Source organism: Metschnikowia bicuspidata (genome assembly GCF_001664035.1).
Source record: "Metschnikowia bicuspidata var. bicuspidata NRRL YB-4993 chromosome Unknown METBIscaffold_3, whole genome shotgun sequence".
NCBI classification, from domain to species: domain Eukaryota; kingdom Fungi; phylum Ascomycota; class Pichiomycetes; order Serinales; family Metschnikowiaceae; genus Metschnikowia; species Metschnikowia bicuspidata.
The window spans coordinates 1,990,923-2,004,706 of NW_017387733.1; the positions used below are offsets into that span (position 1 = coordinate 1,990,923).

Consider the following 13,784-nt stretch of genomic DNA (forward strand, 5'->3'; position numbering starts at 1 on the left):
GGAAGCGTGCTGGTGGCACTAGCCATCCCTTAAGCATCAAATCTACATCCCCAGACATCACCGGCCTTGGTCCGTGTCTAAAACCCCGCGTTCTTCCAAGTCCCTGCCACCCAGGTCATCATTTGCATTGAGCCACAAGGAATTGCAGGTATATACTCATATTGCTAATACACTAGTTCCAGTGGTTATTCACAAGTTTCATTTGCTATATACATGTGGCGGCGCTCTAACCGGAGCAAGAGTCGCAGGCCCCCGCGTAGTTGATTTGACACACTCTGGGGGTGGGGTCAAATATATCGTGGATGTCATTTTCTTGCTCCCTGAACTTGCGAGCGGGCTCCCGCTCGAGGGGCGCTTTGTGGCCTTTCTTAGTTATACGCAATTCGTGGCCATTCGCTTCGGCATTCGAGGCCACTCTGGGTATCTTGTGTGTCTGAGTCACAGACTTCGGGCTCGATGGACCTGGAAATGGGGGGTCCGCCTCTCTTACTCGTTTGGAAGTGTGTTTGCCATCTTTGACGGACATTTCATCGTATTGCCTCGAAAATTCCATCTGGGGTATATATGCCCTTCTCATCAATTTCTGGGTATCGGGCTTGGTCATGGCAGTCAAAGCCTCCTCGGTTTCTTGTTCGTCAACAGTGAATTGAATGGCCCGTGAAGCGGCCTGTGATCTTAAATAGTACATGCCCGTTTTGAGCCCCTTTTTCCACGCGTAGAAATGACACGATGTCAACGCCCCGATGCTGGGGTTTTTCATGAAGATGTTCATACTTTGCAGCTGGTCAATGAAGCAGCCGCGATCAGCGGCCATGTTGACAATGCTCTTCTGACTGACCTCCCATACAGTCTTGTACAAAGCCTTCAAGTCATCGGGTATCACCAGGATGTTTTGGATCAGGCCGTTGTCTATGACAATCTTTTGCTTCACTGCGGTGTTCCAGATACCAAGGGCTTTTAGGTCTTGGATGAGATACTTGTTCACAACTTGATATTCACCTGAAAGCACACGGCGCAGGTACAAGTTGGACGTGTAAGGCTCGAAGCACTCGTTGAACCCAAGGATTTGCGAAGTGGACGCTGTGGGCATCGGGGCCACCAACAAGGAGTTGCGGAGGCCGTGCACCATTACTTTGCTCTTCAACTGATCCCAGTCATCGAAAAACTCGGGCTTATGATTCCATAGATCAAACTGTAGTTTGCCCTCTGAGGCTGGCGACCCAGCAAAGCTGCTGTAGGATCCCAACTCCATTGCCATTTCCAAGGACGCCTCAACGGCCCCATGGTAGATCGTTTCGAAAATCTGTCGGTTCAAAGCTTGGGCCTCAGGCGATTCGAAGGGTAAGCGGAGCTCCATGAAGACGTCCGCAAGGCCCTGTACGCCTATGGCTATGGGTCTGTGTTTGAAGTTCGATTCGCGGGCATCTTCAAGCAGGTATAACGTGACGTCGATCACCTTGTCGAGGTTCCGTGCTAGGATCTTAGTGTAGGCGTGCAATTTGACAAAGTCGAAAGTGAGCAGACCACCAGACAGTCTGATGTATGACGGTAGAGCCAACAGGCCCAAGTTGCAGACCGCGGTTTCGCCCCTGGACGAGTACTCCACAATCTCGCAGCACAAGTTGGACGATTTGATGGTCCCCAAGTTCTTTTGGTTCAGCTTTCTGTTGCACGCGTCTTTGTAGAGCATGAACGGCATGCCGGTTTCGATCTGCGTCTCCAATATCTGAAGCCAGAGCTTTCGCGCGGGCATGGTGCGGCACGCGAGCCCGGCAGCTTCATGTTTTTCGTACAACGCCAGAAACTCTTCTCCATACACATCCGCGAGCCCGGGAGCCTCGCTCGGCGAGAATAGGGACCACAGGGCATCGCTCTCGACACGCTGCATGAACAAATCGGGAATCCACAAGGCGTAGAAAAGATCACGGGCCCGGAGCTCCTCCTGGCCGTGGTTTTTGCGGAGGTCCAAGACTTCTTGGATGTCGCCGTGCCAGGGCTCTAGGTACACTGCTATCGCACCCGGTCTTTTGTTTCCGCCTTGGTCCACATACCTGGCGGTGTTGTTGAACACGCGGAGCATCGGCACCAAGCCGTTGGACGTTCCGTTGGACGACTTTATGAGGGAGCCTTTGGAACGGATGTCGTGCATGTGGATGCCTATGCCGCCCGTGCCCTTCAGAATGAGCGCCGCCTTGTGGAGCGCTTTGTAGATGCCGTCGATGGAGTCGTCGTCCATGGCCACAAGGAAACACAGCGAGAGATAGTTGTTCTCTGTGGCCGCGTTGAAGAGCGTGGGCGACGAATGCACAAAGTGCTTGGAGGACATGGCCTCGTACGTTTCCTTGACTTTGGCGAGCGCCGACTCCGGCCCCGACTCCGGCGCCACGCCGTGGATTCCCACAGCCACCCGCATAAACAAATACTGCGGGGTTTCGGCAACCACGCCGTTTCTCTTGAGGAGATACGAGCTGGAGAGCGTGCGCATGCCGAAAAACGACAAGTGGAAGTCTCTTTCCGCCGCGATTGCGCGGTCGAGCAGCTCGGCGTGTTTCTGTACAAACGCGTTGGCCGCCGCCGCCACTAGCGGGTATTCCGTGCCCGTTTTGGGGTGCACGTAGTCGTACAAACACTGGAAGTTCTGCGCAAACAGCAAGGGCACTTTTCTGCGCACGCGGAGTGCCTCCACCATGCCCGCCAAGTCGGCAAAAAGCGGTTCTTCGGTGACGCGCAGAGCCAAGGACTCCGCCACCAACCCAAGAAGCTCGTCCACGGAAATCTCGTCCGGAAGCGCCGCCTCGATATTTGAGATGGACCGCTCGATGGCCAGATCCGGAATGTCGAGCCGCGCCAGCAAGCGCGAGAGCATCCGCGCAAGACGCGCACGGGCAAAGGGCCCGCGTGTCACGTGACCGCCCGTAACGTATGCCATCTGCCTAGAATACGTGGGTGGAGCAGGTGCAAAATTGCCAGGACTTTGCACCCATTTCACCGCGCGATGACATTTTAGGATGAGCCCGCCGCACGCCGCGCACTATCGCGTGGTGCACGGGTGCACGGGCGTGTCTTTTCGGCATGCCGTGTTATTGTACATGTCTGATATTGGCAGAAGTGGATGCCAATCCAGAAACTGCGATGGATGCAGATGTTCGTTTTTGGCTCACAATGTGTGCTTGAAATATCGCACCGCTGGGGTCCACACTTGCGTTCTCAGAACAAACACTTATATTGGTGCAGACATTCAAATTGACGCAGACAATCAAATTGACGCAGACATTCAAATTGACGCAGACATACAAATGGATGTAGACATTCCATCCAGGTAGTAGACATCCGAAAATGCCACTCACGAAAACAGCCACACTTCGTTTTTTTCGTAAGTAGACCAAAACACAAGAACGGGCACCGGCACAGCGCATTCCATTGTATGCCTTGCAGATCTGAAATCCACCATGCTCTGATACAAGCAGTAGCGTCTTTGAGTAGCCCAATGTTTCACATAGTAGATGGCAGCCCAGCCCAAGCGGCCAACATGTCTCCATCAAGCAACAGCCCACAGGCTTTCATTAAGCAAGACTGCACTCAATAGAATCCCAGCCAAGATCAGCCACTAAAAAAGCTCCAAGGCCAGTGATCGACTTACTTATTCTATATTTGAACAAAACAACTATGATTCATCCATGCAAGCCATGACGGATTCATGGCAGAAATCGATGGCCGTTGAACCTGGTGTGTCTCGGGTATGCGGAAGAAGACAGTTCATCGGTCAACAAATTTTTGCTCGCCAAACAAAACCGACAACGCGCTCGGGCAGACTGTCGGCTATGTATGTTTCAAAAACAAAAAATGAGCTCGCACTCAGGTTCGAACTAAGGACCAACAGATTTGCAATCTGCTGCGCTACCACTGCGCCATACGAGCTTCGTGCACATCCATGCTGGTGTGATGAATATGACCTATTGAATGATTCAAGTGAAAGAACAAACAAAGCTAGCAGCCACCCTAAAGTCGGTGCTGGCTGCAATCGACTCAACGTTTTCTACGTCAAAAACCTTCTACCGCATCCTGACAAAAAAAAGACAGAACCCCCCTACAATCTCCCCAGGCACAAAGGACAAGCCGGGCTGTCCATTGCACACCCGTGCACCACGCCGATTTAGTAAGCACCGGGCCTGCGTCTAGAAAAATCTGATCCACCCATCTCATCTCCAGGTCTTCCAAACCCACACAGAAATCATGGTCAAACGCAAGGCGGAAGCCAGCAGTGCCCAGGTGGACGACGCGTTTCTGCCGCTTCTACAGGAGGAGTACAAAGGCAAGAAATTGACCGATGCCATCAACACAGTCGACGACAAATGGCAGCTCTTGCCTGCATTCTTGAAGGTGAAGGGGTTGGTGAAGCAGCACTTGGACTCGTTCAATTTCTTCGTGGACGTGGACTTGAAGAAAATCATCAAGGCTAACGAGCTCGTGTTGTCGGACGTGGACCCGCAGTTCTACTTGAAATACTTAGATATCCGTGTAGGCCACAAGCTGACCCTGGCTCCAGGAACCAAGGAAGTGATCATGGCTCCTCACGAGTGTAGACTACGTGACTTGACGTACTCGGCGCCCATCTACGTCGATGTTGAGTATACCCGGGGCAGGAAAATCATCATGTACAAGGACTTGGAGATCGGGCGCATGCCCATCATGTTGCGCTCCAACAAGTGTGTGTTGGACGGCTTGAGTGACCAGCAGATGGCGAAGTTCGAGGAGTGCCCCATCGACCCCGGCGGCTATTTTGTGGTCAACGGAACGGAAAAGGTGATATTGATCCAGGAGCAGCTTTCCAAAAACAGAATCATCGTGGAGGCCGACGACAAAAAGGGCATCGTGCAGGCGTCCGTGACCTCGTCAACGCACGAGCGGAAGTCCAAGACGTACGTGATTGCAAAGAACGACAAGATCTACCTCAAGCACAACTCTATTGCCGAGGACGTGCCCATCGTCATTTTCTTGAAAGCGGCTGGAATCACCTCTGACCTTGAGATCTTGCAGTTAGTGTGCGGCCCCAACTCGCAGTACCAGGACTTGTTTGCCATCAACTTCGAGGAGGCGGCCAAGCTCGAGATCTTCACGCAGCAGCAGGCGCTTCTCTATATTGGCAGACGGGTGAAAACCATCCGTCGTGCCGGGGCGCCCAAGCTCTCGCAAGTTCAGGAAGGTATCGAGGCCATTGCCACCACTGTGGTGGCGCATTTGACGGTGTCAGATCTCAATTTCCGGGAGAAGGCCTTATACACGGCCACCATGGCCCGCAAGGTTTTGATGACCATGCACGACTCCTCCATGGTCGACGACAGAGACTACGTGGGTAACAAGCGGTTGGAGTTGGCCGGCCAGTTGATGTCGTTGCTTTTCGAGGACTTGTTCAAGAAGTTCAACTCGGACTTCAAGCTCAACATCGACAAGATCTTGAAGAAGCCCGGCAAGACGTCCGAGTTCGATGCGTTGTTGTCGATCAACATCCACTCCAACAACATCTCCATGGGCATGAACCGCGCCATTTCCACGGGCAACTGGTCCTTGAAGCGGTTTAAGATGGAAAGGGCCGGTGTCACCCACGTGTTGTCGAGATTGTCCTATATCTCCGCGTTGGGAATGATGACCAGAATCTCGTCTCAGTTCGAGAAATCGAGAAAAGTCTCGGGTCCCAGAGCCTTGCAGCCGTCGCAGTTTGGTATGTTGTGCACATCCGATACCCCTGAGGGTGAGGCGTGTGGTTTAGTGAAGAACTTGGCCTTGATGACACATATCACTACCGACGACGAGGAGGCTCCCATCAAACGCTTGTGTTTCCTCTTGGGTTGCGAAGATATCATGAGCGTTGACTCCGCTAGCATTTACGCCGAGGGGAACTTTGGAGTTTTCTTGAACGGTACAATGATCGGCGTCACGCGGTTCCCCGTCAAGTTCGTCCGCGATTTCCGTGCCTTGAGAAGAACGGGCCGCTTTTCCGAGTTTGTGTCCATTTTCACCAACACCCACCAGGCAGCCGTTCACATTGCCACAGACGGAGGAAGAGTGTGTCGTCCGCTTATCATTGTGGACCCCAAGACGGGGAACCCCAAGGTGGAGGCACACCACTTACAGAAACTAATAGGCGGAGAATGGGCGTTCGACGACTTCTTGAAACACGGCCTCGTTGAGTATTTGGATGTCAACGAAGAAAACGACTCCTTGATTGCATTATACGAAAAGAACATGGAAGAAAGCCCGAACCTCCGATTCACCCATTTGGAAATCGAACCTTTCACTGTCCTCGGGGCAGTCGCTGGCTTGATTCCCTACCCACACCACAATCAGTCGCCCAGAAACACATATCAGTGTGCTATGGGTAAGCAAGCAATTGGTGCTATTGCATACAACCAGTTCCGCAGAATCGACACGTTACTTTACTTCATGGTCTATCCTCAGCAGCCGATGGTCAAGACCAAAACCATCGAGTTGATTGACTATGACAAACTACCGGCTGGACAAAACGCCACCGTCGCTGTCATGTCGTACTCTGGATACGATATTGAGGATGCTTTGGTGTTGAACAAGGCCTCGCTCGACAGGGGTTTCGGGAGATGTCAAGTCGTGCGTAAAAACACAATCCAACTTAAGAGATACCCCAATCATACAAAAGACATTGTGGGTGGTATGAGAGTTGATGAGAAGGGTGAGCCTATCTTTGCCCATGCTGCCTTGGGACCAGATGGTTTGGGAGAAGTTGGAATGAGAGTCGAAAACGGTCAAGTCTACGCCAATAAGCAAGTGCCCACCAACGCCGGTGAGTCTGTTCTTGGTGAGCACAACCAGATGCAAAGCGCAGAATCACACAGAGAAACCCCAGCATATTACAAGGGCCCCGAGCCTTCATATGTTGATCAGGTCATGATGTCTGTCAGCGACAACGATCAGGCGCTCATCAAGGTTCTTTTGAGACAAACCAGACGCCCCGAGCTTGGAGACAAGTTTTCGTCTCGACACGGACAGAAGGGTGTCTGTGGTATCATTGTTCAACAAGAAGATTTGCCTTTCAATGACGGCGGCGTGTGCCCAGATATCATCATGAACCCACACGGTTTCCCATCTCGTATGACTGTTGGAAAAATGATCGAATTGATTTCAGGAAAGGCTGGTGTGTTGAACGGCTCACTCGAGTACGGCACATGCTTCGGCGGTTCCAAATTGGAGGAAATGTCGCAGATTCTTGTGGACAAGGGATTCAACTACTCGGGTAAAGACATGTTGTATTCCGGTATCACCGGTGAGTGTTTGCAAGCATACATCTTCTTTGGCCCAATCTACTACCAGAAATTAAAGCATATGGTGTTGGATAAAATGCACGCCAGAGCCAGAGGACCAAGGGCTGTTCTCACGAGACAGCCTACCGAGGGTAGATCGAGAGATGGTGGTTTGAGATTGGGAGAGATGGAGAGAGACTGTGTGATCGCCTATGGTGCTTCGCAGCTTTTGCTTGAAAGATTGATGATTTCCTCCGATGCATTCGAGGTCGACGTGTGCAACAACTGTGGCTTGATGGGCTACAGCTCTTGGTGTAACACGTGTAAGAGCTCGGAGCACGTCATCAAAATGACGATTCCCTATGCTGCCAAGTTGTTGTTCCAAGAACTTTTGTCCATGAACATTGCTCCACGTTTGAAGTTAGGAGATGTATTTTAGCTTTTGTACAATAATTAATTGAACAGATATGGGTTCAGAGACTGTCATTTGAACGAAGTTTATGTGAAGGCGTTTGGGCAGGATGTACGACAAACCGTAACATATAGTTTCACTATATACTTGGTGCATCAATCCAGAAAGCGAGCCTGTGCTCTCAAAAACAACATGGAAAGTTACCTTCCATAAATCATCGCAGTTTGGAGATAGCTCTGTAGTAATACGATAGAACAACCCCACATGAGAAACAAGCAAGTAGACGTTTTTTTTATTTCGGCAATACTGGCAGAGGAAACGTACGTTCGCAATTTTTAATTATTTTCGCAATAATTAGGGTGGTTTCTTAAAACACCTCTGTTCCGAAAAACTGATTCTTGCCCTCCACGAGCAAATATAATTTTATAACAACGTTTTTACTGCCAATAATTAATGTAGTTTGTGATTCATCCCTAAGTTTCGCTTCATAAATATTTTTCGGAAACAATACCTATTCCTCCCCTAGATTCACAACCCGCTTTTCTCATGAGCAATTATACCATAGCCTTCTCCCCTTCTCTCTTCAATCTGTTCATGGTCTGGTGAATGAAATTATCAGGAATTTGCCATTCTTGTTTACACCAACGGAAAACATGAGAACTTAGATTCAAAGCCTAGGCTCATGCGCCGAGTTTAGTCACCCGAAGCCAGTAATATCGTACGCAGTTTACTGGTCCTCCTTGCGAATAGCATCACTGAGCGACTAGCATGCATTTGCAAATGGCAACATCCGGCAAGCCCTCGGAAACAGCGATCATTCGAGGCCACCAGCAGCACGTGCAAGCAGGTCGTGTACCTCTCAATACATCACCATGGAAGGTCCATACACCGCATGACTTCTAGCACCCTGCGTACTGTCTATCCTGCCGAAAAAAAGCCACGGATTACCAGCAGCTGCAGTAAATGACCTCACGTCTTTCTGCTTCTGACACCCCCTGATCTTCCCACGCTTATTTCGTCATGCTTGCCACCGGTGCCCCCGAAGACTCGTTTACTGGCCCCAACCTCAATATCACCCTCACGTGTCCCGAATGTAAGATTTACCCGCCAGATCTTATTGAGCGTTTCAGTGAGGGCGACATTGTTTGCGGCACCTGTGGTCTCGTGTTGAGTGACCGGGTTGTAGACACGCGGTCCGAATGGCGGACGTTCAGTAATGATGACCAAAATGGCGATGACCCAAGTCGTGTGGGAGATGCCGGAAACCCTTTGCTTGATAGCGAGGACCTCTCGACCATGATTTCTTATGCGCCTGAAAACGTGAGGGTGGGCCGCGATTTGAACCGCGCCCAGTCGAAGTCTTTGGTCGAGAAAAAGGACAATGCGTTGTCGGCTGCCTATGCCAAAATCTCCCAGATGTGCGACGGGTACCAGCTACCTAAGATCGTCCAGGATGCATCCAAAGAAGTATATAAGCTAGTGTACGACGAGAAGCGGTTGCGTGGAAAATCACTGGAGTCCATCATGGCAGCCGCTATCTTCATAGGGTGCCGGAACTCCAAGGTGGCCCGGAGTTTCAAGGAGATCTGGGCGCTCACCAACGTGCCCAAAACTGAGATTGGCAGGGTGTTCAAGATCGCCATTCTGGTGATCAAGGAGAAGAACGCCACCAATCCTAGTGCCTACTCATTGATGGAGGATAGTGAGCAGACCACGCAAACATCAGCCGAGGATCTCATCCGCCGTTTCTGCTCGCGCTTGGGTATCAAGAACGACGTGACCAATGCAGCCGAGCATATTGCCCGAAAGTGTAAGGAAAACGGAACCTTGGCCGGCCGTTCTCCTATTACTGTGGCGGCAACGGTAATCTACATGGCGTCACTTGTGTTCAAATCCGAGGTGTCGCCTTCCAAGATAGCCAGTAATACTGGTGTGAGTGAGGGAACCATCAAGACTTCCTACAGGGTGTTGTTTGAAAGTCGGGATAAGCTTTTGGACCCAAGCTGGAGCAAAAACGGGAAAACCGAGAGCTTGCTTGAGGGTAGATAGATGCCCGATTTTTTTTTTTGTTTTCTTTTTTTTTCTTTTTTGAATCAAATCAAAAATATTCAGTATATTATTGTGTACATTGTTACGTGAAAGGATTATTCTTTTGACTTGCCTAAACTGAGGCCCATCTTGAGGCCTTTGCCAACAGTGCCAACACCTTTACCAAGCCCTTTTCCGACGCCTTTCCCGACGCCTTTCCCGACATGGCCCACAGCTCCGACTCCGGAACCAACAGCACCGAAAGCATCACCTATGCGTGTAGCACTTGCGGGACGAACGTTGAGGACAAAGTCGGGCTTGAAACCAACCTTGAAGTGGACAACACCGGCGTCTTTGCCATCTTCATCGAGCAAGGGCACGTCGATCTCGATGTCTTCGTCCTTGTTAACCTCAGTAAGCTTCATCTCACCAATACCCAACAAGTCGTCTGGCTCGGGGCCCACGTCCCAGTCGTAGCACTTGACCCTGATTACCGAGTCGTATTTGTTTGCGGTCGTCACTTCTGTGCTCTCGTTCCAAGTTGGATCTAACGTCTTCTTGATCTTCTTACTCTTGAAGAAACAGTCCTTCTCAGTGTTCAAGTACAACTTGACATAGGGATCAGACTTCCCGTTTCGGTCCCCAGCAGGTAAGCTTTCAGCACTCAAAGCAGTGATGAGAACATGCCCACAATTGTTTGAAGTATCCTGTGGTGGTATCTCGCTCTTGTAAATGAGAGGAATCCACGATACCTGGACCGTCACCTTCGCACTGGTGGCACCTGGCAAGTCGATGGTCATTGGTTCGTCGAAACCATTCTTTAACAATTGCATGGTTGGGATTTTTGCTTCAGCAATGGCCTTCTCTGCTCGGTTGTACCCGGACTTCTTCACGAGTCTGAAAACAGTTTTGGACCAGTCAAGTTCTTTGATGATAACATCGCCTGTGATGTTGATTGTGTTGCGCTTTTCTCTTAGCTTGGGGGTCACGTAGTCATGGAGACCGTGGTTATCAAAGAACATTTGCAAATACAAATCGCTCTTCGCCGAATACACCTCTTTCACATCAAAAATCAAGACACCGCTCTTGTATTCTTGCAACTCCTCTAGACTCAACTTGAGCTTGTTAGACAGGTCGAACTCACTCTCGTCTTCTTCTTCCTCTTGGTCTTTCTTCTCCTTCTTCCCTTTCGCTTTGTCCTCGGCAGCCTTCTTTTCTTTCCCTGCCTTTTCCTCGGCGAACTTCTTCCTCATTTCTTTCTCCTCTTCAATCTCCTCCAAAGTCATGACTGGCAAAGTAGGATAGAAGGACAAGGAATAAGTCAAAGTACCCTTTGGGCCTCTCTTGTGGATCAACTTAGAGACACGCTTCTTTGGATCAACCGTTTCGATATAGTTACCCTTTTCGTCCTTGTTGATGAGGTCACTCAAAATCACATCGAAAGAGCCCAATGTTCTGTCTGGTCTGATTTTCTCGACGTCCATGACTTCCAAGGTCAACTTCTGGTTTGGAGAGGATAATGTTACGTAGTGCACTTCGTTCCATGTTGGATCCAAAGTCGACTCCACGGCAGTGGTGCGGGCCCTCTGGATTCCATTGACCAAAAGACGTGTGTAAGGATCGACCTTTCCGATACTCTCCAAGTTCCTCAAGTCCTCGGCGCGGTCAATGGCAACTCTAATCACACCAATGGGTGGGGTGTACCCTCCAGCGCCCGAGGCGCCCTCCAACATAACAGGCTTCCAGACCGTGCAGAGCTGGATCTCGCCACCCTTGGACAACTGGAACCAGGGGTCGTCAACCTGCGATGCGTCGATCAAGTTGTTCAAAGTAGTTTTGATGACACTGTAGATCTTCTTGTCTTTGGTCCTCACAATGACCTTCACCCTGGTCTTGGCACGGTTGAAGACAATGTGTTCCTTGCCTTGGCTAAAGCTAGGGTTGTTGTTGTTCTTGGCAACATGGGTCTTGATCAAAGACTGGTTGTCGACAAACAACTCCACATACGTGGACACGGGTTTGTCATCCGCACCCTTCAAGTTTCTGGCCGCGGAGACCTCCAATCTAGCTACACCGGTGTTCAAGTCGGGCGGCGGGATGACGGCGCCATCGGCCTGTCTCTGGGCCACCAAGGCGGGCATGAAGTGTAAGCCGAACAGCATTTCGCCCACGTGCTTGTTGTTGCGCACCACCGGCGCAGAAACGTCAGGCAACTTGTGTTGCTGGCTCAAGGTGTCCAAGTCGTACTGCACGGTGCCGATGACGTTGTCTTTGCGCACCTGGTTGCCGTTGTAGTCCATGACGGTGATGTTCAAGGGCTCGCTGAACGAGGAAATGGGGATGTGCAAGGTCTGGTTCCACACGGGCCTGCTGGTGGCCGGCTTGTGCGCGGTCTGCGCCAACACGGACTTGAAGAAGCCAAGCGTACAGTACGGGTCCACGGTGTTGTCGTCGCGGCCGTAGTTCTTCAAGTCCTTGGCGGACTTGACCGTGACCACCAACACGCCGATGGCGGAGTTCAACGGGGCGCCCGCCATCAACTGCTGGATGTTCAACTGGAACGAGAGCGGCGCAAACACGATGGAGCCCACGTACTTCTTGACCATCTCGTTGATGAACGGGTACAAGCCGGGCACGGCCAAGAGCTCCCAGTTGAACGGCGTGTCGCCGAAAAAGCGCGTGGCGAAGTCGAAGTGCGGCGGCTCCAAAAGCGACACGTTCACCGTCTCCACGTGCGGGAACGCGGCCATCATGCGCAAGCGCACGCGGAGCAAGCAGCGGAACGACACGTCCGACACCGTGACCGGCACCTCGAGCCCAAACACGCTGGCCTTGACCGTGACCTTCTGGTTGACCTTGCTCTTGGTCTGCTTGTTGATGGAGTCGGCCATTTCGTTGGGCGTGAACGAGCAGCCCCAGTCCATCACCACCACGTCGTCCGCGGTGCCCGCCAAGGTCTTGACCATGTCGATGCGCGGCGGCTTGGTGCCGGCCGTGAACGAGTCGAGCCACAAGGCCTTGATGAACGCGGGCGCCGGGCTGGCGGCCAAGATCGGGTTGGCCTGCTCCGTGACGATCTGCGCCACGGACGGCTCCAAGAAGTGCCAGAACTTCTCCAAAAACACGTTGAGCCAGTCGATGGTCTCGTAGTCGTTTTCGATCGAGCGGATGGAGAACTCGCGCTGCGCCTGGTCGCGGATCTGCTGCCGGAACTTGCGGACCGAGCTGCGGTAGAGAATGGCGGACGCCGCCATGACAAAGAAGACCGGCGCCAACGACAACCGGAGCCAGCCCGCGAGCCACGAGCACGTGCCGGCAGCTGCTATGTACGCCACGTTGTGGTACCAGTCTCCGTACGCCGCTGCGGGGAGATAGAGGTCGAAAAGCGACCCCCGCGAGAGCAAGTCCACGGCCTCGTCGTAGCCTGTCAACGCGTCGGCCTGCTCGAAGTGGCCCACCTCCTTCCAGCCGCGGTAAGTGGGTTCCACGGGCTGCCGGGCCTTTGGTTTTTCCTTGGCGTCGGACATGTCGAAGTCCTCGCTGACGGTCCAGTCCACGGCGCCGCCGTCTTGGGTGTTTGTGCTTGAGTTGCTGTCCTTGGTGTTGCTGTCCTTAGTGTTTTTGCTTGGATTGCTTGGATTACTTGTTTTGCTTGTTTTGCTTGCCGAGGAGTCGAGATCGGCGGCATCTATGTCCTCGACTTTGGCCTGTTTTGGAGGCTCCAAGATTTCAGCGGGCTGGCGGATGTTAGCAGGGCGTGTTTATGGGGGCGCCGGGCCCAATTGTAATGTACATACGGTTGCCGCCACGTCTGCCAGGTCCATTCTCGAGAATTGGCGTGGCTGTGGAGAGGTAGGGAGGAACAAGAAGAAGCCTGATGAAATGGCGTAGTTCGACTGGCGTTGCGGGTCGTGCGCGGCCCAGGGCCCGGTGCGGCGCGGCGCCGCGTACCTGCGTTGCTCGGGTTCCAGGCCTGCACCTGGCGCCGCTTGCGGAAGGCCCAGCTGGTGGGTCCTAGGCAGTGGGTGGATTCTTGCTCCCAGGGGCTATTCTGGAAGGTGGCGGATTGCGTG

The 13,784-nt window shown here is 52.1% G+C and overlaps 4 protein-coding genes and 1 non-coding gene across 5 annotated transcripts; 2 read left to right on the plus strand and 3 right to left on the minus strand.

The window, feature by feature from the left end:
• Positions 1-86: 86 nt before the first annotated feature.
• On the minus strand, positions 87-2,966 carry RNR3 (Rnr3p). The gene has a single exon (XM_018855972.1). It carries the CDS (start codon positions 2,927-2,929, stop codon positions 227-229), a length of 2,703 nt encoding a protein of 900 aa, XP_018712047.1. The 5' UTR covers positions 2,930-2,966; the 3' UTR covers positions 87-226.
• An 880-nt stretch (positions 2,967-3,846) lies between these two features.
• On the minus strand, positions 3,847-3,918 carry METBIDRAFT_t144. Its single transcript has one exon. It is a non-coding gene; the product is annotated as a tRNA-Cys (tRNA).
• A 289-nt stretch (positions 3,919-4,207) lies between these two features.
• Positions 4,208-7,885, plus strand: METBIDRAFT_32049 (DNA-directed RNA polymerase III core subunit). The gene has a single exon (XM_018855973.1). The coding sequence runs from the start codon at positions 4,234-4,236 to the stop codon at positions 7,708-7,710; it is 3,477 nt and encodes a 1,158-aa protein (XP_018712048.1). The 5' UTR covers positions 4,208-4,233; the 3' UTR covers positions 7,711-7,885.
• A 720-nt stretch (positions 7,886-8,605) lies between these two features.
• SUA72 (Sua72p) lies at positions 8,606-9,826 on the plus strand. The gene has a single exon (XM_018855974.1). It carries the CDS (start codon positions 8,704-8,706, stop codon positions 9,730-9,732), a length of 1,029 nt encoding a protein of 342 aa, XP_018712049.1. The 5' UTR covers positions 8,606-8,703; the 3' UTR covers positions 9,733-9,826.
• Position 9,827: 1 nt separating this feature from the next.
• Positions 9,828-13,558, minus strand: METBIDRAFT_70232 (tricalbin; the record flags this gene model as incomplete). Its single annotated transcript, XM_018858387.1, has 2 exons — positions 13,509-13,558; positions 9,828-13,448 (listed from the first exon to the last, which is right to left on the minus strand). Exons 1-2 carry the CDS (start codon positions 13,533-13,535, stop codon positions 9,828-9,830), a joined length of 3,648 nt encoding a protein of 1,215 aa, XP_018712050.1. The 5' UTR covers positions 13,536-13,558.
• Positions 13,559-13,784: the final 226 nt, after the last annotated feature.